The sequence below is a fragment of the Polyodon spathula genome, chromosome 7 (assembly GCF_017654505.1).
Source record: "Polyodon spathula isolate WHYD16114869_AA chromosome 7, ASM1765450v1, whole genome shotgun sequence".
NCBI lineage: Eukaryota > Metazoa > Chordata > Actinopteri > Acipenseriformes > Polyodontidae > Polyodon > Polyodon spathula.
This window is the reverse complement of record NC_054540.1, coordinates 44,416,450-44,439,467: the sequence shown is the minus strand read 5'-3', so window position 1 is coordinate 44,439,467 and position 23,018 is coordinate 44,416,450. Positions and strand designations below refer to the sequence as shown.

Sequence of the window (23,018 nt, the reverse complement as noted above, 5' to 3'; positions counted from 1 at the left end):
GTCAATGTCCTGGAGTGGCCCAGTCAAAGCCCGGACCTCAATCCAATTGAGAATATGTGGAAAGAGTTGAAAATTGCTGTTCACCAAAGGTCCCCATCCAACTTGATGGAGCTTGAACAATTTTTCAAAGAATGCGTAAAAATTGCAGCGTCCAGATGTGCAAAGCTGGTAGAGACTTATCCAAATAGACTCATGGCTGTAATTTCCACCAAAGGTGCCTCTACCAAATATTGACTCAAGGGGGTGAGCAATCAATTATTTTCTGTTTTGTATTTGTAATTAATTTAGAACAATTTGTAGATTTTATTTTTCACTTTGACATTATGGACTTTTTTGTGTTGATCAATGGCAAAAACTCCTAATTAAATCCATTCTGATTCCATGTTGTAACACAATATAATGTGGAAAAGTCCAAGGGGACTGAATACTTTTGAGAGCCACTGTATTTGTAATGTGAAGTGCTTTGGGATGCCTTGGCATGAAAGGCTATACAAAATAAATTTGATTGATATATACTTTATTGAATGTATTTAGAAATGCTTAGGCTTTTTAAAATGCTAAAAATAATAGTTAGCTTATGTGACAGGTACAGAAACATAGGGTTGAGAAACTTGGCAAAATCATCTACTTTTGAGAGCCACTGTAAATATACTATACAATAATATAATATGACAAAATAAATATGTGTTTTAAGCTTTGGTTTAAATGCATTTATTGAGTCAGCTTTACGGATTTCAATTGGAATGGGAAGTAAATATAGTGGGCATGCTTTCCTTTTTTAAAATTAAGCTTCCCCAGTACAGTCCAAAGCTGTCCGAAGGGGCCAGGCGTCCCTCCCAGAAAGCGTGGCATGTGGTGAGCGAGTTCATGCCCACCGCAGGGAGAGCAGTGAGCAGGCTGGGAGGAATGCACAGGGGCTTTCACCCAGTACCCTCCACTTCCAAATGCAGTTGGCTCACCCTGTTACTGGCTAGCGTAGTTATGGGACAAGGTAGAGAAACAAACACAACCGTGTCCATGACTGCTTGTGGAAGTATGAAGCCTCCAGGAGAGGAAAGGCATTCAACCTGTATGAATCGGCCCGCTGCGCCGCCGAGCCCCATTCCAGCACTGCTTCCAAAACGTTCAGTAATTACTATCTCCCACAGTTACTGAGCCACAGAAAGGCCAATAATAAAATGTGTCATGAACTGCATTGTCTCCTTTCATTTAAATATCGGTTTCAAACACTGCTGTGGGGTAAAATAAAATGCAAATAGCTGAAGCCTCCCCGGCTCCCGCTGTCTCTTTATAGCGACGGCTTTGTTGTTAAGCAGAGGGCGGGTGATCTCATACCCTCAGGTCAAAGCATGGGTTGTATGTAAAGAACACAACTGAACCTGCACGAAGCCTGGGAAGGGTTACATATTTAAACAGCAAACTCTGAAAACCCACACAGTATTTTTCTAAAGGTTTACAGAAACGTCTTATGAGGATCTTCCAATTATTTTATGTACCGTAAACCCCTGTAATTGAATACTGTGAGTGGGAATAGAAGTAGAATACAAAAGTAAAATTCAAAGATGAAAATCAAGTAGGCCTTTTCACTGCATGAGTACTGTCTGTATTAAAGCAATTTAATATGTGGGGTTTTCAGATGTGTGTCCATACAGATGGACAAATATAAAAACAGACAGGCACCCCCATATACCCCAGACTCTAATACTCCCAATAACTTGATGCTAAACAATGTTAACACCAAGTTTCATCCCAAACGGAAAAGAGGTTTTCCAGATGTATGGAAGCATTTGAAGTGTGCGTGTGTGCTGCTCCACTGTGTGCATGTGAAGTGTGCATACGTGCTGCACCACTGTGCATGTGAAGTGTGCGTACCTTCTGCACCACTGTGGACATGTGGTGTGCGTATGTGCTACACCACTGTGTGCTTGTGAAGTGTGTGTGTGCGTGCTGCACCACTGTGCATGTGAAGTGTGTGTGCGTGCTGCACCACTGTGCATGTAAAGTGTGTGTGCGTGCTGCACCACTGTGTGCATGTGAAGTGTGTGTGCATGCTGCACCACTGTGTGCATGTGAAGTGTGTGTGCATGCTGCATTACTGTCGCCCTGCTGCAGGGAATCACTAGTTAGGGCTGGATTTTTTTTCACAGTATTATTATACAAAAAGTGTTCCTAAATATTTCTACTTGCCTGAAAAACAGTAAATGCTAAATTGTAGAATATTTCCTTTTTTATATCCACCTTTTAAATGTTTATCTACAGTGAATTATCAAACAAAATAAAAACATAAATAAATGTAAAAACAACAACACACATGTGAAATGTCTTCTTGTACTGGACAGATCGATCTTTATCAGAAATATTTCCGACCTTTGATGCGGCTGGTGTCTTTTTGTTGAAGACATTTTAAAAGGAATTGTGCAACCGTATGCAGTGTGTGTCCAATCATTTACCGGAAGGAAACCGGCTGCCAGGTTCCTAGATGCAGTGTAACAGGTAGTGTGTCAATAAGGCAAACGTTTGACAAGAAATATGTTTACTTACACTATTCTTTCAGAAATAGGAATTTTCATGGGGAAATATGTATTAACAGCAACGAGTACATTTCACAGAAATCGTGAAAAAAAACACAGCCTTAACTATAGTTTTAAAAAAGTACACAGCCATTTACACATGAGGTTTAAACTTCTTTTAAACACAGATTGACAGTCTTAAACAGGACCGCATTACATAATGAAAAAGAATAGCTAAATGTACATATTCAATTAAACAACCCAAGCCACTTAATGACCCACTCTGAATCCACCTCCTGACAATGTTTAAACTTGCAACTTTAAAGTCTGTTTCAAAGGTCTTTTCAAAATGGCCGCTCTAATGCACTAGGGGTTTGAGATTGGCCCTCTAGTCTAGGGTTTACCAGTCCTGGTCCAGGGGGACTCCTGTGTCTACTGGTTTTCAATCCAAATGAGTTCCCAATTACTTAATTGAACCCTTAATTGAACTATTCATTAGCTTAACTTGACCTTTTTAATTGTTTTCAACTTTTAAACAGCTGGAGATTTCAAGTTAACTATGCAGTTTTATATGTAACTTGAAATCGGCAACTTTTTAGGAGCCGAGAACAATTAAAAAGGTCTAATTAAGCAGATTATTAGTTAGGTTAAGGGTTCAAGTAAGTAATTGAGATCTCTGCTGGAATGAAAACCAGGAGAGACAGGGGTCCCTCCGGACCAGGATTTCAGGATTGGGAAACTCTGCATCACTGCAGGAAAAGCGATTCATTACAAAAAAAACAAAACAAAACAAAACATAGCAAGTGCTCTGTCTTTATTGCTGTGTTACCTGAATGACAATGTGGGCAATAATCTTTACACTATTAGTGCACTACTGCGCCCATTTTGAAAAGGGCTTTGAAACAGACTTTAAAGTTATATGTGTAAAAAGTTGTCAGGATGTTAACAATGAAAATAAAAATGCCAGGTACGTTATTTAAACAGTTGTAGAAACACGTGGGGATGTAGAACGCTACATATTTCGGAACCCTACTATGTGCCCTTTAATGTTCTGTTTTTCAAGATTCTTGCACTAACTCTCCCCAAACTAACTGTACCAGCTCTGCATGGCTGCTTCCTTCCCTGGACTGGTCGAGACAGGCTGGCATGAACATGACAAAGACTGATGTATCTTGTTTAATAAATGGGCCCAGCAAATGTTAATGCATTTTCATAAATGTAAAGTTATTTATGGTGCAACAGTGGCAAACATCCAATTCAATTATAATGTCTACTTCATAGACCATTCATTTCTAAGAAATATGTACAAGAAGTCGTCCAATGACATCCACTGACAGTTTATGTTTCTAAATTATATTTAATGCTGTTATGATTGATAGCTAATCACTACATTGGAGAAATAATGTATTTTATCATTTTATACAGATATGCTAATGATTTTATAACTTGCTCCGTGCACTTAACTACACAGCACCCTATACTCAGATACATATAATGCGGGTGTGACAAGCCTAATGGCTTTACAGAAGCAAGATCCAGTGCCATCTAGTGATCTGACACTTCAGGTGAAGCTTTTGTCATTGTTCCTGTTCATCAGATTAGTCGGACCGTCTCTGGTATTGTTCAAACCTGAAGATTAGGCTAAAAAATGGATATTAAAGGTTGGCATGCAGCTACCGACACAAACAACAAGGCACAAAACCCTGACCCACAAGCAGAACTGGAGGCATACATGGGAGCTGCTGTACATCAAGGTCAGTACAAAAGCCAAAAATGCTATCCCTCGTCCTTAATTATCTGGTATCCTTGCATGGAAAGATGCAGTACACATTCCCAACCTGACTGGGGCACTGCAGCCTGAAGTGCCCCTTTCCAGCTAGTGCCTTCCTTAGTTTCCCCGCTGGGAATGAAGTGGAGCAAGTCATGTATGTTACACTTCCCATTTTTCCATGTATCTGGAAAACTGCTGACCTAATTGTCATTTTATTATTTATCTCAAATTTCTGAGAATACCAGACTCTGGGAATATATGGAGGGTGTCTGTCAGTCCGTTCAGCCGGCTGTCTGTATGTCACACTTACATTAGGGTTAGTTTCCACAGTCATCAACAAGTTCATTTTACCACAAGATGGCAGCACCTCACCACCAATATTGCACTCTAAACCATGGCCGTAATCCCTGACAGACACCAAACTCTTTCTGAAATTAATACATTTCCAAAGAATAGAAATGCAAATAATATTTGACATGTAAAAGATATTTCATCTTCAAAATGCCACCCACTTCCAGAAAGCTGTTTCATTCTTTAAACTGTATCTTAATACACTTTTACATGTCATTCTGAGTACTGTGTTCTCGAAATATACTGAATTAAATCTCAGTTAAGTGCAGCATTTACTCTAATGCTAAATTACTGCTACTTTAATAAAAAACAAAATAAATGTAAAAGTAAAATTGCTTAAAATAGAAGAAGTGACTGGTCCCTCAAAAGCCATCAACTGACCTCCTTTCCTGAGCAGGTAGACTGTCACAACATACAGCATGATGTGCTGGATATAGTAGACCTCCATCTCAAAGGGAAGCTGTAGGGAGACAAGTAATGCAATCTCTTAGGCACTGCGTGTGTGTGAGATGACCAAACTATACAGGGGGAGAGAGATACATCAAAGCAATCTCTTAGGCACAGTGTGTGTGTGTGTGTGTGTGTGTGTGTGTGTGTGTGTGTGTGTGTGTGTGTGTGTGAGAGAGAGAGAGAGAAAGACATCAAAGCAATCTCTTAGGCACTGTGTGTGTGTGTGTGTGAGAAAGAGACATGACCAAACTATACAGGGGGTGAGAGACACATCAAAGCAATCTCTTAGGCACTATGTGTGTGTGTGTGTGTGTGTGTGTCATGGCCAAACTATACAGGGAAGAGGGGCACAGACAGAGTCAGCATGCTGCGACACACACTGCATCAGAACCAACGCTTCCTGGTACTCAGTCACTTTGAGTGCAGCAGGTCACATAGTTAGATTACTTCATAACTATACAAGTTAAACTGACCCGCAGCAAAGTGCTTACGTACCAGCAAGAGGCTACAACAGCTCATAGAGTTTTATTTGAAATAGTGATGGGCAAAACAGTCTACAGAAAGCAGGTTATCAATAATGTTTTTTAAACAGAAAATACTACTGTGCAAATAGGGTTTGTTTTTTAAATAGTGGACACCATGTTGTGATTGTGGTATAACCTTTTTTTTTTTTTTTTCCCATAACAATAAAGTGGAAATGTCACTGCTGCCTCAATCAACAAGCCTGTCAGTAACAAGACCCCAAAGCACGATTGCACATTCAAAATCCGAGCTCTCAGTATGAAGAAAAAACTGATGACCGGGAGATATAGAAACAGAATAATATAGAAGAATTACTATAAAAATGGAAAAGTTACCACTACTTTTATTTCATTTACTTTTAGTCTGGAATTAAAATGCATTAAAATAGTTTTTTTTGTTTTTTTTTCATTTATCTACACATCCTACCCCACAACTTCCAAGTGAAAAAAATATTCTAGAAATCTGTAGAAAATGTATTAAAAATAAAAACTGAAATAGCTTGGTTGGATGAGTGTCCACCCCCCTTGTAATAGCAATCTTAAATTAGCTCAGGTGTAACTAATCGCCTTCAAAATCACACACCAATTAAGTGGCCCCCATCTGTGTTAAACTGTAGTGATTCACATGGTTTCAGGATAAATTCAGCAGTTCCTGTACGTTCCCTCTGCTGGGTAGTGCATTTCAAAGCAAAGACTCAACTGTGAGCACCAAGGCGCTTTCAAAAGAACTCCGGGACAAAGTTGTTGAAAGGCTCAGATCAGGGGATGGGTATAAAAAAATGTCAAAGGCCTTGAATATCCCTTGGAGCACGGTCAAGACAAGTATTAAGAAGTGGAAGGTGTATGGCACCACCAAGACCTTGCCTAGATCAGGCCATCCCTCCTAACTGGATGACTGAGCAAGGAGGAGACTGATCAGGAGAGGTTACCAAGAGGCCAATGGCAACTTTGCAAGAGCTACAGGTTTTTACAACCAAGAATGGTCAAAGCGTGCATGTGACAACAATATCCCAATTACTCCACAAATCTGACCTGTATGGTAGTGTAGCAAGAAGGAAGCCATTACTCAAGAAAGCAAAAAGTTTTGTGGTCTGACGAAACTAAAACTGAACATTTTGGCCTAAATGCAAAACGTTATGTTTGGCGCAAACCCAACACAGCACATCACCCAAAGAACACTGTCCCTACTGTGAAGCAAGGTGGTGGCAGCATCATGTTGTGGGGATGTTTCTCATCGGCAGGGACTGGGGCACTTGTCAGGATAGAAGGGAAAATGAATGGAGCAAAGTACAGAGAAGTCGTTGAGGAAAGCTGAAACTGGGACGGAAGTTCACCTTTCAGCATGACAACGACCCAAAGCACACAGCCAAAGCTACACTGGAGTGGCTAAGGAACAAAAAGGTAAATGTCCTTGAGTGGTCCAGTCACAGACCGGACCTAAATCCAATTGAAAATTTGTGGCATGACTGGAAGATTGCTGTCCATCAATGCTCCAGAAGGAACGTGACAGAGCTTGAATAGTTTTGTAAAGAAGAATGGTCAAATATTGCCAAACCTAGGTGTGCAAAGTTGGTAGAGACCTATCCCAACAGACTCACAGCTGTAATTGCTGCCAAAGGTGGTTCTACCAAGTATTAACCCCAGGGGGGTGGAGACTTATCCAATTATTTAATCCTCATTTAAATGCATGAAACTCTGAGGCACTGACACAATAAAATGTGAAAAAAGTTCAAGGGGGTGTAGACTTTCTACAGACACTGTGTGTATGTATATAATATATCTATATATATCTATATATATATATATATATCTATATATATATATATATATATATCTATATATATATATATATTATACAGTGGTTTGCAGATAGTATTCACACCCCCTGCAAAGTTTTCACATTTTTTTGGCACCTGAGCGTACTCCATAACGCTTTCAAATTAGACTTTACATGTAGAAAACTACTCCAAGTTGATGGTTAAAAAATGCATATAGAATATAAACAAGTAAGATTTACAGAGAAAAACAAATTAATCTCAGTTGCATAAGTATTCAACCCCTTTGCTACTGCAGCCCTAAATCAGCTCAGGGGCAAATGATTTGGTTGAAAGGTCACAAAGTTAGTTAAGTGGAAGATGCATCACACCACCCAGACACTACCCAGATCAAACTGAGCAACCGGGCAAGCAGGAAACTGGTTTGGGAGCCAACAATGACCTTGAGAGATCTGCAAAGTTCTTGTCTGAAGTTCCGAGTCAGTGTTCACACATCAACAATAAGCCCGTCCCTAAACAAAGCTGGTCTCTATCGACACGTGGCAAAAAAGAAGCCATTACTCAAAAAGCCTCATCTTAAAGCATGTATGAAGTTTGCGAAAAAGCACGCAGATGATACTGCAGACATGTGGAAAAAGGTTTTGTGGTCAGACAAGACAAAAATTTAACTTTTCGGTCTAGATTCCAAGCGTTTCATCTGGTGCAAGCCCAACACTGCACATCAACCAGTCAACGCCATCCCAACTTTGTCAAGCACGGTGGTGGCAGCATCATGTTATGAGGGTGTGTCTCTTCAGCAGGGGATGAGAAGCTATCAGGATAGAGGGGAGAATGGAAGGTGCAAAATTCAGGCAAATCCTTGAGGAAAACCTGTTTGAGTCAGCTAAGACTCTGAAACTCGGGAGTATATTCACATCTCAGCATTGACAATGACACGAAGCACAAAGCCAAAGCCACACGGGAGTGGTTGAACAAGAAGAGAATTAATGTTTTGGAGCGGCCCAGTCAAAGTCCTGACTTGAATCTAATCAAAAATTTATGGCGAGACTTGAAGATTGCAGTCAATCGATGATCCACAACAAGCTTATCAGAACGGGAGCAATTTTCCACATGAAGAACGGGCAAAAATGTCACCATCCTACTGTGCAAAGCTAGTAGAGACCTATCCAAAGACTCGTAGCATTAATTGCTGCAAAAGGTGCTTAAGAGACTGAATACTTATGCAACTAGTAAATTTATTTAGTACATTTTCTTTGTAAGTTTTGCTGACATTTAACCTCCTCCTCAAATAAGTGTTCAGTTTAACCACTACAGCTTTGAAAAAAAAAGAAAGTTTGTTTGAAAAACTGCATAAATTATTTGTAATTCAACAAAATGTGACATTATTGGTAGGGGGTGAATACTTCTGCAAAGCACTGTGTGTGTGTGTGTGTGTGTATATATATACACTGAACAAAAATATAAACACAACATGCAACAATTTCAAAGATTTTACTGAGTCAATTGAAATAAATTCATTAGGACCTAATCTATGGATTTCACATGACTGGGAATACAGATATGCATCTGCTGGTCACAGATACCTTAAAAAAAAAAAAAAAAAAAAAAAAAAGGTAGAGGCGTGGTTCAAAAAACCACTCAGTATCTGGTGTGACCACCATTTGCCTCATGCAGCGCGACACATCTCCTTTGCATTTGATCAGGCTGTTGATTGTGGCCTGTGGAATGCTGTCCCACTCCTCTTCAATGGCTGTGCAAAGTTGCTGGATATTGGCGGGAACTGGAACACCCTGTCGTACACGTCGATCCAGAGCATCCCAAACATGCTCAATGGGTGACATGTCTGGTGAGTACACAGGCCATGGAAGAACTGGGACATTTTCAGCTTCCAATTTCAATATGATAATGCAGACACTAACTCTAGAAAAGTCTAGAAAATGCTAGATTGTAGGTGAACATTCTTAGAGAGTATAAAAGGGTTAGGCATAGGATGATTGCTGTCATTACCAATAAGTCAATATGGGAAAAAAGTAAAGAGCTATCTGAAGACCTTAGACAGAAACTTATTTATTGTCAAAGCTAGAAAAGGACACAAGAAAATTTCCAAGCATTTGAGTATCACAACTTCAACTATTGTTTCTATTATCAGGAAGTACAAGACTCATGGTACTGTGTCACCAAGACGGCTGTACTGGGTGACGTCAGATCATAACCAGGAACCAACAAATAAACAACAGAGAGGTGAAGTTTGGTGAAGCTGAGCGATTGTTTGAGCTCAGTATTTAATAATGAAACAGACAGAAAATAAACGGTTGTAAAGATAAACAAGACACAGGACAAGGCACTGGCAGCCAAAACAAAGAGACAAACAAAAACGAACTACACAAGCAAACACGGTGAGCTGCTATTATTATATACGTTACTTTTTTTACTTTCTCCTCTCCACACCCGTTCTCCACTCACCGAACACACAACCCCGAGTGAGTGAAAACACGCTGCTTTTATGCAGCTGTACCGAGACTCGATTGCTAATCAATCATTCAATTGGAGTCTCGGTACAACTGCACATAAATTAATAAAGTGCAATTCTCCGTGCTCACATATTATTACATGTGATTACTGTGCAATCCTTGTGCCTAAATACAATGACTATACACCAACATCAACACGCAACACGCAACACACAACACAGAAATACACAGGGGCGAGGCAACATGCCACACACTTGTCACAATGCTCCCTCGGTCTTGAAGAAAGAAGGTTTTCACCAAGAATAGGTAAAAGAATTGTAAGGAAAGTTAATAACAATCCAAGATTGACTGCTAAAGATATTCAAAGTGAACTGGCTGCAGGTGGGCCTGGGGTTTTCATTTCAGCCATAGGTTGAGCATTGCATGGTGAAGGTCTCAATTGTCACAGGCCAAGGAAAAAAACACTGTTAGGAAAACATCACAAAGACAATGACTTAATGTTTGCAAAAAGGCATTTGAATGATTGATATGAGTTCTGGTCAAAGGTTTTGTGGCGTGATGAAACAAAAATCAAGCTACTTGGTCATACTGATAGTTACGTTTGGAGAAAGTCTGGTGAGGCGTACAAAGAAATGAACACCATACCTACTATCAAGCATGGAGATGGTAACGCCCTTCTATGGGGCTGTTTCTCCTCTAAAGGCTCAGGAAATTTAGTTCCAATACATAGAAATATGGATTCCATAGCATACCAAAGCATTGGCTAATCATCTGAAACCCTCCGCTATAAAACTTGGTTTAAAGCGTAACTGGATGTTCCAACATGACAATGATCCAAAGCACACATCAAAATCTACTTCAGAATGGTAAACGAAGAATACAATCAAGGTTCCACAATGGGCTAGTCAATGTCCCGATCTAAAACTGATTGAGAATCTTTGGGATGAGTTGAAGAAGGCTGTGCACAAGAGAAGTCCTCGAAATTTGAATGAACTGGAACAATTTTGCGTTGAAGACAAAAGGACAGTAAACATACTTGCAAATGTGTGTTATATTTTTATTCAGACATAATGAAGTCCACTGGGTATAAAAAAAATTCAAAATAAAAAAAAAAATATTAGCAAAATAGTTTTCCATTCTCAAAAAGTATTTGAAATAGAAATAGTAAATACTATTTCTATTTTAAAATAGTTCTTTTGTGCATGGTAAAATATTTGTGTGCCCATTCCTGATTTGAAATATGTTGAATTAAAGGCTGTTGGAAAACTGCTTCCCGGGCATGGCGTTGAGAGGACGCACAGGCACACCTCTAGCAATCTCTCCCAAGCTTTGGAAATGCAGGAGAACACTTGCAGGCTGATTGTGCTTGGATTGCAACAGGTCACTATGGCAACACTGGTAAGAGGTTACTGGCACCAGGCTAGGGCTGTATGACTTGCACAATGGGTGGTTCAGGTAACTGTAACTGCAACTGAAGACACTGAGAAAGACATCTAGTCGAAACGTTTGGCATTGAATTTATTAAGTTACTTTTAGTATTTCGAAATTCAGGACAATTGAATGTTTAATAGTTATGGATGTTAACTAACTTACCAGCAGTAGTGCTTAGTATTTACTACAAGGCCACACCAACGTCATCTCCTCAACATTGAAAAGACTTTGAATAATAGACAAAGATAAGGTTATATTTTGCACTGCCACATTACTTCCGTTTCCAATCCAGTATTTGTTTTGAATGCTGCTGATGCTGAATTTACCAACAGCTCTGACACCAGTCTCCTTGGTTACCGGGTGCTTCTTTAAGGAAGTGATGAAATCATTAGTATTGCAGTAATATTATCTTGACATATTTAACTTGTGCTCAATTTACAGTACTGGCATTGCCATATAATCTACATGGATGTGGAAGCAGAACATTATTCACAGGAAAACAGGGACATTAGAGAACATAAGAGAGTTTACAAATGAGAGGAGGCCATTTGGCCCATCTTGCTCGTTTGGTTGTTAGTAGCTTATTGATCCAAGAATCTCATCAAGCAGCTTCTTGAAGGATCACAGGGGGTCAGCTTCAACAACATTACAGGGGAGTTGGTTTCAGACCCTCACAATTCTGTGTGTAAAAAGTGCCTCCTATTTTCTGTTCTGAATACCCCTTTCTCTAATCTCCATTTGTGACCCCTGCTCCTTGTTGCTTTTTCAGGTCGAAAAAGTCCCTTGGGTTGAGATTGTCAAGATCTTTTAGAATTATGAATGCTTGAATCAGATCACTGCGTAGTCTTCTTTGTTCAAGACTGAACAGATTCAATTCTTTAAGCCTGTCTGCACATGACATGCCTTTTAAACTCTGAATAATTCTGGTCACTCTTCTTTGTACTCTTTCTAGAGCAGCAATAATCTTGCAACCCTATTCACATTAGAGATGTAACCATTAATTAATTATCAATGACTGATCGTCACGGCTTTTATTTTGCCAGCCTCATTTAAACACTCATCATTTATGGTCCTGGTGCTGTTTGGTGCCTCACCTATCTATTATATTAGAGCACAGGCACGTTTCCAGTTGTAGTTGAAGGCTTTTGTTCAGTCTCTTTTTTTCTTCACAAAATGGTTAATATCCTGATACAATACCCATTACCCAGTGTACCCGAGTATAATGCCAGTTTCTCAAAGATAGACCTTTCAGCTCTTAAGTCAGGTCTAAGTATATAGCTTTTGAACAAAGACTTTTCATACCATAAAAAATATGGTGTAGGCATACCAAACGGTTTACAATAAACAGTTTTTGTTGTTTAGGAACACTGTGTTTATAAAGCTTTACAAAAACAGGAAAATGTAAATTATATTAAGTGGCAGCATTCAATAAGCCAGTTTCTAAATGACACTCCCAGATGGTTGAAGTCACAAGGCTGCCTGGACCTGCTCTCGTCTAAGCAGAAGAACAGATGTTATTTGCTTGTCGTAACTTCTGTGCTTTCAAATCCTCTTCAGGTTTTATAGACCTCAAAAATCCCACTTTCAGACTCTGAGGAAATGATTCAGCGGAAATCTGTTGAGACTCTTCCTTTCCTCATTGTTCTGAATCCTGTTGATGCAGGACTGCTGGCCTTGATGGAATGCCCACCCACACCAGCGAAACAGATCAAACACTCAGGAGCTTTACTGAAACACAGGCCTGAAGGGGCGCTCCAGACTTCATTACATTAGACACATTATACTCAAGGTTAGAAATCAGTGTTCTGACATTGCCAACTCATAACTGTGATATCATCGCAGTGGTTGATCTCTTACACAGCCATTGCGTGATGTCTCATCACTGGTTATTGCACATCTTATCTGCTACTGATATTACTGTACTTTATGATTGCTCTTACCAGTAATGTGATATTCTGCAATGTGGTATTTTATATGTGATACTTTGTACTGTGACATTTGTTACCTTTTGTAACAATTGTAAGTCGCGTCTGCTAAGAAATAAATAAATAATAAATGAACTGCTCTGGATCCCACAATCTTTAATAAGTTTAGGTCTATTTCTAATCTCTCCTTTCTATTTAAAGTTTTAGCAAGAGTGGTAGCTAACCAACTTAATACCTTCCTAGCAGTACATGATATATATAAGGTTTCCACCCTGGCCATTGTACTGAAAGCAAGTGGTAAATAATGTGCTATTGTCATCAGATAGAGACTCCCCCTCGGTTCTTATTGTTCTAGATCAAAGTGAAGAATGTGACACTACAGATCATCCTATTGTGATTGAACGTGTCAAGAGTCTTCTAGGATTCAGAATTCAGACAGGCTATAATATGTTCAAATTGAGGGAGATTCTTCCTTTCTTTCTGAAGTTACATGTGGCATCTCCCATCTGCTCTTGGGCCAATTTTGTTTTCCCTACACATGCTGCCCTTGGGAGATATTCAATTACAATCGAAGTGAGAAATCATTGAGGCTCTCTCTGTAGCTTTGCACCCAGCAAAAGGTGCCTGCATATTTAAGAATCAAGACAACAAACTGGTTCTTTCATGGTTCAAGAACCCTTTTGATCTCAGGCAGATGACCCTTGTATTTGCAGGAGTTGTTTTCTACTTAAAATGCTGATTTTAAATCACTGGTACAAACCACAATCAACCCAACTAAAACTGGTTGTAATCCACAAAAACCTTGGCTAAAGGTGTCGTCACAAAGCACTGGTTGGCATGCCTCCAAGAAAGGGGGGGGGGTCACTTTTTATTGGTGGGAGTAGAAGATTACTTTACCTGGGGGTGTAACCTGCCCTGTATATCCATGCCTGTAAACTGTATTTGTTTGGAATCCTGCATCTTTCCGAGACCTGTAGACTCACACCTAGAGTATTGGTCGCTTATTATTTTGCCATCTATAGAGACCTGTAGGTTTTTACCTGCAGCTTTGTCTGCTCCAAATTTCATCTGCTAAGACCTGTAACTGCACTTACAGTATTGTAGAGATTGCATTCTGTAAAGTCTCTGGATTGGCTTAGTTCCGGAATTAAACTCTTGATTTACGATTACCTGAAGAAGACTGACTTATTATTTTTATGAAGTAAACAAACCTTACAGCTGAAATGAGCAACTTGGGTGTAAATTTGGACCCAGATCTTTAATTCGAACTGCATATTAGGAATGTAGCCAAAGTGTCAATTTTTTCCCTTAGAAATATTGCTAAAGAAAGACGCTTTCTTTCTCTGCAAGATGCCGAGTTCCTCCTGGGCTCCACACACTCCTGCTGGAGAGGGGCACTGGGAACTCTGTGCTCACGTTCTATAAAAGCTCATGGTGAGACGGAAAGTAACGGGACTAGTAACCCTCCTCCAACTTTCTTTTCCGGGGGTTACTGGTGATTTTTAAAAGTTTATTAGTCTTTCTTTGATTTGGTAAACAAACAATTCTCCTACACAGTCACATCATGCTTTTTAAGCACTGGTGTGTGATTATTTTAAGCTGCACAAAATTAGGGCTTGTTACTGTATGTACATAACTAAAGGGCCAGAAGGTTGCCAGTGTGTGAAACTTTTAACTTTTTCAGTATGATCAGGATAGATGGATATACAGGATACATGTATGTTATGTAACTTGTGTCATTTTATAATATACTTACACTACCAGTCACAAGTTTTAGAACACCTCAATTTTTTCAGTTTTTATTGAAATTTACGCAGTTGAATGTCTCAATGTACTCTGAAATAAAAGCAGAGAACAAATAAACAATTGGAGATAAAAAAGAAATCATGGAATCGTTTTGTTTAACAAAATTTAGTCTGAATTTTGGACTCAAAGTAGCCACCTTTTGCAGATATAACAGCCGAACACACTCGTGGCATTCTTTCTACAATGGAAATCAAATATTGTTCAGAAAGTTCTTCCCAACACTGTTACAGAAGTTCCCACAAATGTGTTGCACTTGTAGGTTGCTTTGCTTTCACCCTTCTGTCCAGTTCATCCCAAACCAGCTCGATGGGGTTTAAGTCTGGAGACTGTGCTGGCCATTCCATGATTTGAAGCCTACCGTCTTGTTCTTTTCTTCTAAGGTAGTTCTGACATAGCCGGGAGGTTTGTTTTGGGTCATTATATTATTGTAGGATGAACCCCTGACCAACTAGGCGTATACCAGAGGGTACTGCATGGCGCTGCAAAATGCTGTGGTAGCTGTTTTGGTTCAGGGTGCCACTCGCTCTGTGCAAGTCACCGACTCTGGATCCAGCAAAAAAGCCCCAGACCATCACGCTTCCTCCTCCATGTTTGACAGTTGGTGTCACATACCGAGGAACCATCCTTTCACCTACTCGGCGGCGTACAAAAACCCTGCGTGATGAACCGAAGATTTCAAATTTTGATTCATCAGTCCATAAGACCTTCTTCCAGTCTTCAGTAGTCCATTGGTGGTGCTTCATGGCCCAGGCAAGCCTCTTTTTCTTATTTTGCCATCTTAGCAATGGCTTTCTTACAGCCACTCGACCTGTCAAACCTGCAGATCGAAGTCTTCTCTTCACAGTTGAAACTAAGACTTGCTTACTTAGACCAGTGTTAAGCTGTGCTTGAAGCTATTGTCCCGTGAGCCGCCTATCATGCAAGCTGTTGACTCTCAGAAACTTGTCTTGATTCTGTTGTGGCTTTGGGTCTGCCAGACCTCTTCCTATCAGAGTTTCCTCCAGTTTCCAAGTGCCTTTTGATGGTGTAGGAAACTGTATTCACTGACACCTTGGCTTTCTTTGCAATTTCTCTAAAAGGAAAGACCTACACTTTTAAGGGTTATAATGGTCTGTCTGTCTTCCTTTGTTAATTGCCTTTTTCTCGCCATTATGAAAGCAATACACTACTTCCTGCAGTACAATACTGTCCAAATAATGCTTAAGAGGGTGTAGTAACACGGTCTGTTCCAACACTGCTTTTATACAGACAAAGGGTTTGTAAGTAATCAACAAAAATTGGGACACCTGTAGGAACTGTTAGCATCGACTTTCAAGGCTTAATTTACTTCCATTGCTGCAGAACAGCTGTAAGTTGTTAACCCGTTACTTGTTCTCTGAAAAAGGCCTTTTTGTATAACTCTGAAATGCACATTATTTTTCAGTTTTTGGTAACCTAAACTTTTTTTTTTTTTTAACCTCTGGCAGTTTACCGCTTACCTTTGTACCATTTCAGGTTATTCACCAGACTTGAACTGCTTAAATTTCAATAAAAACAGAAAAATGGGGGTGTTCTAAAACTTTTGACCGGTAGTATAAGGCACTGACTGTACAAATATACATACATATATATGTATGTAGATTTAAAGTGTCCAAGCCTGCTGCAGAGTCGTTTACAGTTTAAGGATTAAACATATAATGTGCCAATGGCCCACTGACTTCATTTGCAATTCAAATAGGATTTTACTACTACTGTATGTTACTGCCTTTGTGCATTTAGCAGTAGCTAAATGATAACAGTCTACTGGAAGCCATAATAGTAGTACATTATTTCACATCAGATTACAAAATGTCACAGAAATTGTTAGTTCTTCATTAAGTATATGGAACAATACAAAGTTGTATGTAATTCAATATGTTAATGTAACGTTATTCAACAGGTTTCATTCGACTTTATGAAGCAAATTTAAAATTAGTTAATTTTATAGTGATGTTAAACTTTTGGCCATAGCTGTACTGGAAAAATGTATATTTTGTAGAAAAGAAAAATGCTAATGCTAACCCATTCTTTTCCGTATCTCTCCACACATCTGTGACTCCGAATCTTGCAATGATCAGCTACATCTTGTTCTGAACTGCAGCCACCTCCTCACCCCACAGCAGCACACTGTTTTTTTTTTTTTTTTTTTTATGGGGACCCTCCCTTTTCGTTCTTATTCAGTTCGGTGTCCGATACATCTTGGTAACAGTTGAAATTTATAGCGTACGCTCATCATGGTCATGCCAGGCTTTGGTTGAGTCGCTATATACAGCCTGTAGGAGCACAATGTCCTGTTGTCAAAGCTTTATATATTCATCCATGACTTTAAACATCATTTTTATTGTTTTGAAATGCCCAATTTGAATCCCCACCAAATGCTGCAACCCACAAATCAGAGTGACTCTAAATCAACAGACAGCCTCTGCTTCCAATGCATAACCAACTGTTTCTCTTCACAGTGGATGTTACCAAGCGACCTAACTCTGGTGGTGAGCGTTCTGTCTGGCCTGGTCTGATCCCTGACCAGCAGGGGTTGCTGTGGCGAACCACCCCCAGCTGTTTTTCCCTTATAGCACTGCAAAGGCCAATGCAGCTCTTTACACTGGTCCCCTGCCAATACTGCCAATTGACAGCATGACCCACCTCACACTCAACACTGCAGTGTCTTCTCTAGGCAAGCCACAGGGGACCACTCCAATTAGAAATGAAACGTATTACAAGTCAAGTAGAGAAACACTCTAGCTACTGTAAGTGACTGTGGGAAGCCAATAAGCATGTTGCAAACAGTGAATTTCAACTCTTTCAAAATGTTATTTTGCTATCAGCCAAGCAGACAAGACAGCCTCCTCCTCTGAAAACCAGATTCACAGGCCTGTTTGTCTGCAGAAGCACTCTGGATAAAAGACTGCCTGCCCCAGGGCCTAAATATGTTAAGGCTCTGGCCATAGGAAACTAGTGTTTTCCTAACTATTAGCCTAATAGGTTGATTGAAGAAGCTAGATGGAATAAGTAATTATTAGAAGACACACAGGCCGTTCAGCTAAGCTGATTGCTGATTCTTTGCACATGCTGACAAATGATTTGGTACCACAATGCATGCATTTAGACTATATGTGTCATATTCTGTGTTCATTCTTTATGCAAAAGGGGACACTAAAGGCTTGAGCTGTCAGTGTACAATTATGTTCATACCAGGGTGGGGCAATAAGGCACCCAACAAGAATTTAACAACAGAGCATTTTCACAGCTCCTGCTTGCAGCTGTGTGTTTATTATAGGATGGACCTGACTGAAGCGGGAGCTTTGCAGGACTTTTGTATCAGACCATACACCCTTAGGCTGGGTCCTTTGAAGTTGCCAAAAGGGCAATAGCGACAGTGTGTAATATTCATTTTATGTATTGAAATATATTTGTTGTCTGTTCTTTCTGATTAGTATTGTAGTTCTATTTTTTTCATTCCAAAATAGCAGCAGTAATGTGTTATACTTTCTTGGCATTTGTAGAAAACTAATTTAGGGAATACAGACTGTAAGGCATGACTTGTCTTCATAGTATTAATGAGACATTCCCATACATCACGTTACGGTCTCACATCTGGGTTTGATAAATGATGCGAGAAATCCTTGTTAATTAATACCAGCCCCTTAGAACACATTACATTGTTGCTAAGACCATGTGTAATTGGCTTTATATTGCCTCATTGATGAAAAACAATGAGGTTTTGAAACCTCAGCCCTTTGAGGTGCCTCATTTAAAGGTGTTGGGAGATACAACTAGCATTGTCCTTTATTAAATGTGGTGTTGCCTCTTCCTGTACAGCTGGCTGATTCATTCTCCCATGTGGTAGCGAGTCCGGTTCTTATTAACATGAATACACTTCCTTGTGCTGCAGCACCACGGATATTGCCAGCCTATATATGCCAATGCAGTGCTTACAGTAATGCTGCACAGTAGTTACTGAAAAGGTAGGCTACGTTATTATTGCATTGGATGTATGTGTTATACTATCAAGAGAATTCAGAATCCCATTCAGCAGCACTTAGCTGGAAGTAGAGGAAGTCAGACTGCAAGAAGTCATTTTACTAAATCCTGCTGGCTAATGGATTGATCTGCTGTGCCATCCAGTTTAAAATATTTTTTACACTTAAAGTTGTTTAAAACCAAACATTTTTTTTTAAAAAAAAAAAAAAAAAAAGCACAACACGCACACACCATACAGCTGCCCTGCCCTGTGCACTATGTTTGAATTACACCTCCTGAATGTACATTATTAAATGGAGCTCATGGCTATAATGTGCTGCAGCTTTAAGTTCCCTGTGTCAGTGGGCTGGAAGACACACTGGTGCCGTGGATCACAATGGCATGAAGTGTGTTGAAAAGCAGCTGGCAAGTGACAAACAGTATTACTCACCAGCCTGGTGTTGACAACAGGGAACAGAAGGGCCAACAGTGCTCCATTGAGCATGTGAATCTGCATCCTGGAGACAACAGGAAAGGACAAACATGAGCAGACAGGAAATCAGCAGCAAGCACCAGAACAAGGCTTTCATCAAGTGATATACCGCAGGACCAGGGACACGCATAACCAAATATAAAAAATAAGGAAAATATGATCATGGAATCCCATTTTAATCTGAATGTTTTGAGTCATGCCTCATTGTTACAGCACAGTGGGAGATAGTGCCCATTGTCCCATACAAACACATTTAAAAGCTATTAAAAACACATGTCCAAAAATAGACAGCAGATGCGGAGGTTGCCAATGTAACAAAAGGAAAAAAAACAATTGGGAATAAAATGAATAGTGCACTCATTTTTAAACATCTAGTAAACTATGAAAGAATTTAGAAATTAAACACCATACTTAGTATTTCACTATTCAGCTGAACCATTCTGTGATACACAGCAGATTTTATTCAGTGTTTCTAAGTCCGGAACTTTAGCCAAGATTCAATATATACTTTGGGGAGCCAGCCAGTCAAGACAAGCTTCGATTCTATTTGTAATACAAGTGTGCCTTTTTGAAATGCACTGACTGCGCAATCACCATTTCAAATACACTGAGCTAGTCAAGGCCGTCAACTGCCCACATATATTTATATTTTATACAGTTGTATTTTTGGGGGTTTATTTATGCAGCAAAGTATCATCTTATATAGACTCAGAAATGTGTATCACATTTAAACTAAAGGTTTTAATGCATTCATGAATAATCAATTAATCACACCTGTGGGCTTTAATCGATTAAAAAATAATTGATCAATTAATCTTGTCTACCCGAGTGTAGTCTCAAAAATCTTTAGGTTACTTCCAAAGAAATTCTAAATAATAGAAGATCTTTGGTATTTCTAAAGACCTTGGCAAAAGGACAACTGCAAAGCATCCTCAATATTTCACAACATAGAGAAAAAAAAAGACTACAACTTAAATTAGATTGCAAACTAATTTAACATGGTTTGCATTCCATGAGTGACCATGTGTAACATGTGTAATATCTTGCGATCCATGATCATTTACAGAGGTTCAGAGGCTGCAGCAAATCGGTTGATGAGCAAGGAATGGGGCAGAGATGAAAACTAATTCCACGTACTGATGAAATCGAAGGGGATTCTGCCAAACTGAACAAATCATTCTGGTCATTCCAAAGGGAAATCATTATTATACCCCATGTGATCAGCACAAAGGTGGCATTAAATAAGACCACAGGGGGAGGGTTAGGAATGAGAGCAGGCCGCTCCGCTCACCACACTCGCCTGGTTTGTTTGGAAATGTCAGGTGCACATGATGTTGCTGTACAACACTGTTCTTAGTGAGCCTGTGTTGGAGTTTTTAAAGCAACCTAGATTAAGTAAGAGGAAGGTTTTTTTTGTTTAGCATGGAATTTTAGCAACTATATCGCTACATATAAAACTCCTCCCCACAAAATCAAGACATTTGGAATCCCATGACTAGGCTTCTAATGCTTGCCATGATTTTCCATGAGTTTATATGAGCTGAACATACAAACCTTCATGACAACTCGTATGTGCTGAAAATGGTTTGGGTGTGGTACCATAGACCAAGCATGGGCAAGCATGTGAAATCTGAGCTGACCATGTTCATTTTGTGCAGCTTAGGCAAAATATGCAAATTTCTGGGAGGAACATGGCAGTATTCTTGTGGCTCAGTAACAAACGTTATTCTGAACAGCACTTTGACTGCAGTTGGTTTCAAGTATCCCAGGTTTGAACATCCCTAGGGCAGGATGAAAACACTACAAAGGGAAACCGTTAAGAGGATCAGCTGCAGATTTCAGATTATTGCAGATTAATTTTCTCCTCCAACAAGCAGCTCGCTATCCGAGCTACAGTTAGTGTTTATACAGCACACAGATAAGACTGTAAAAACAAATGCTGACCACAATCTCAATCAGATTTGATTGCAATGTTTGCAAGAAGCAGAGAATGTTTTTGCCTTTAAATACATTATTAAGCATTACAGTTGAAATACAGTAGTAAACATTACAATTTTCCCATGTTCTACCTGAAAATGCATGAGGGGATTGAACGGCTCTTTGAACACCAGCAAACCCACTACTGTGTGAAACAGCTGCTTTGTATTATAAATCTGACAGACACAACAAATTCATTCAGTTTTCAGCTTTTTTGGCATCCCTCATACAATGCAATCTTAAACTAAACAATCTAATGGCATGTTGCAAACCTTAAACAACATATGCTACCAAACATATGCTACTGTAACAAAATCATGTTGAAGGCACACACTTACAATGAAGAGTGTTAGCTGGTCCTGTACTGTACTGGTTATACAGTACAAGCTTAACATAAGGACACACCGATGAGACATATTTGGAGAACTGAAGTAGATTTTTAAGCAAGGCGAGACTTAACAAAACTGCAAGACTGCAGGGTTCCCTCAGGGGATGGATTCAGGTTCAGAGGAATTCCGTTGGAATGTTGCTAATTTAGCTACTCGGGATCAGGCCTTCTCTCTGATTATTTTGAGCTTTTGGCACATGGAGTCAGAACAGACAAAATAAATCAAATATACAGTGCTGCAGCCAGACAGCTGGCAAGATATTAAACAACTTCTAATAATTGTATAAAAATGTATTTACAAAATTGTAATTATTTCATTGGGGGGGGTATTTGTTTATGATATTGGACAGATACGCACCAGCAGGACAAATGAGTCACCCCAGAACACCCCCCCCCCTCCTCCAACATGGGCTACAATGAGAAAGGCCTCCAGATGTCAAAGCATGATTACCTACTGATTTAAACTGCTGTTTCTTTCACCCACACATGATTCCTGAAGTGGCTTGTTCTCACAGAGGAGCAATCTGGCAATACCACAGGGAATGCGCGCCTGCTCTTTTCCTCTAAGCACTCTTAATGGACTCAGTGTGGGAGGCTCACAATGCCACTGCTTCTGCTGAACCTCCTGGTGAAAGATCTGTGGAATATGGGACTTTGTGGGCTTTGATCGATTACGAAATTTCACACCTGCTGTATCGGCTCAGGGTGTGGCTCAGGCTATGATAATCTGGTCGAGTGCTGGGCTGGGCTGTGTGCAGCCAGTCCCTATGGAAAAGGCAGGCGTGGCTAATTAGACTAGCGAGAGATTTCTGCAGCGAGAACTTCCACAGTGACAGGGTGCTTGAGAACAAAGCCTATGAGCTGTCAACTACAGAACAAGATGAAACTCTCCTTCAAAACCATAAAAAAAGACAGGCTGTCAAGTAAACACCCCTATCAAACACTCACAGTATTCCAGAAAATAGTAAATAATTACTATTGGTACTGACGTAACAAAGTCACAACAAAATGAAATGGCAAAGTGAAAATGTTAAAAGTATAGTGGCAGTTACATTGCTTTTTCTGTCGAGCCACCTCAAAGCACTGTACATGCGAAATGGAAAACTACTGCATTTAAAACAGCAATACCCCAGCCCCCGTTGTAATCTGTCCCAATTCAGATTAAAGTTAA

The 23,018-nt window shown here is 39.7% G+C and overlaps 1 protein-coding gene across 1 annotated transcript in view; it reads right to left on the bottom strand.

Moving 5' to 3' along the window:
• LOC121318646 (transmembrane protein 164-like) overlaps positions 1-23,018 on the bottom strand; it is a 44,371-nt gene that overhangs the window by 5,705 nt on the left and 15,648 nt on the right. Inside the window, exons 3-4 of the mRNA XM_041255544.1 lie at positions 19,441-19,507; positions 5,014-5,092 (exon numbers count right to left, since the gene is read on the bottom strand). Of these exons, the coding sequence (XP_041111478.1) occupies positions 5,014-5,092; positions 19,441-19,507 (146 nt within the window). The remainder of the gene's footprint in view (positions 1-5,013; positions 5,093-19,440; positions 19,508-23,018) is intronic.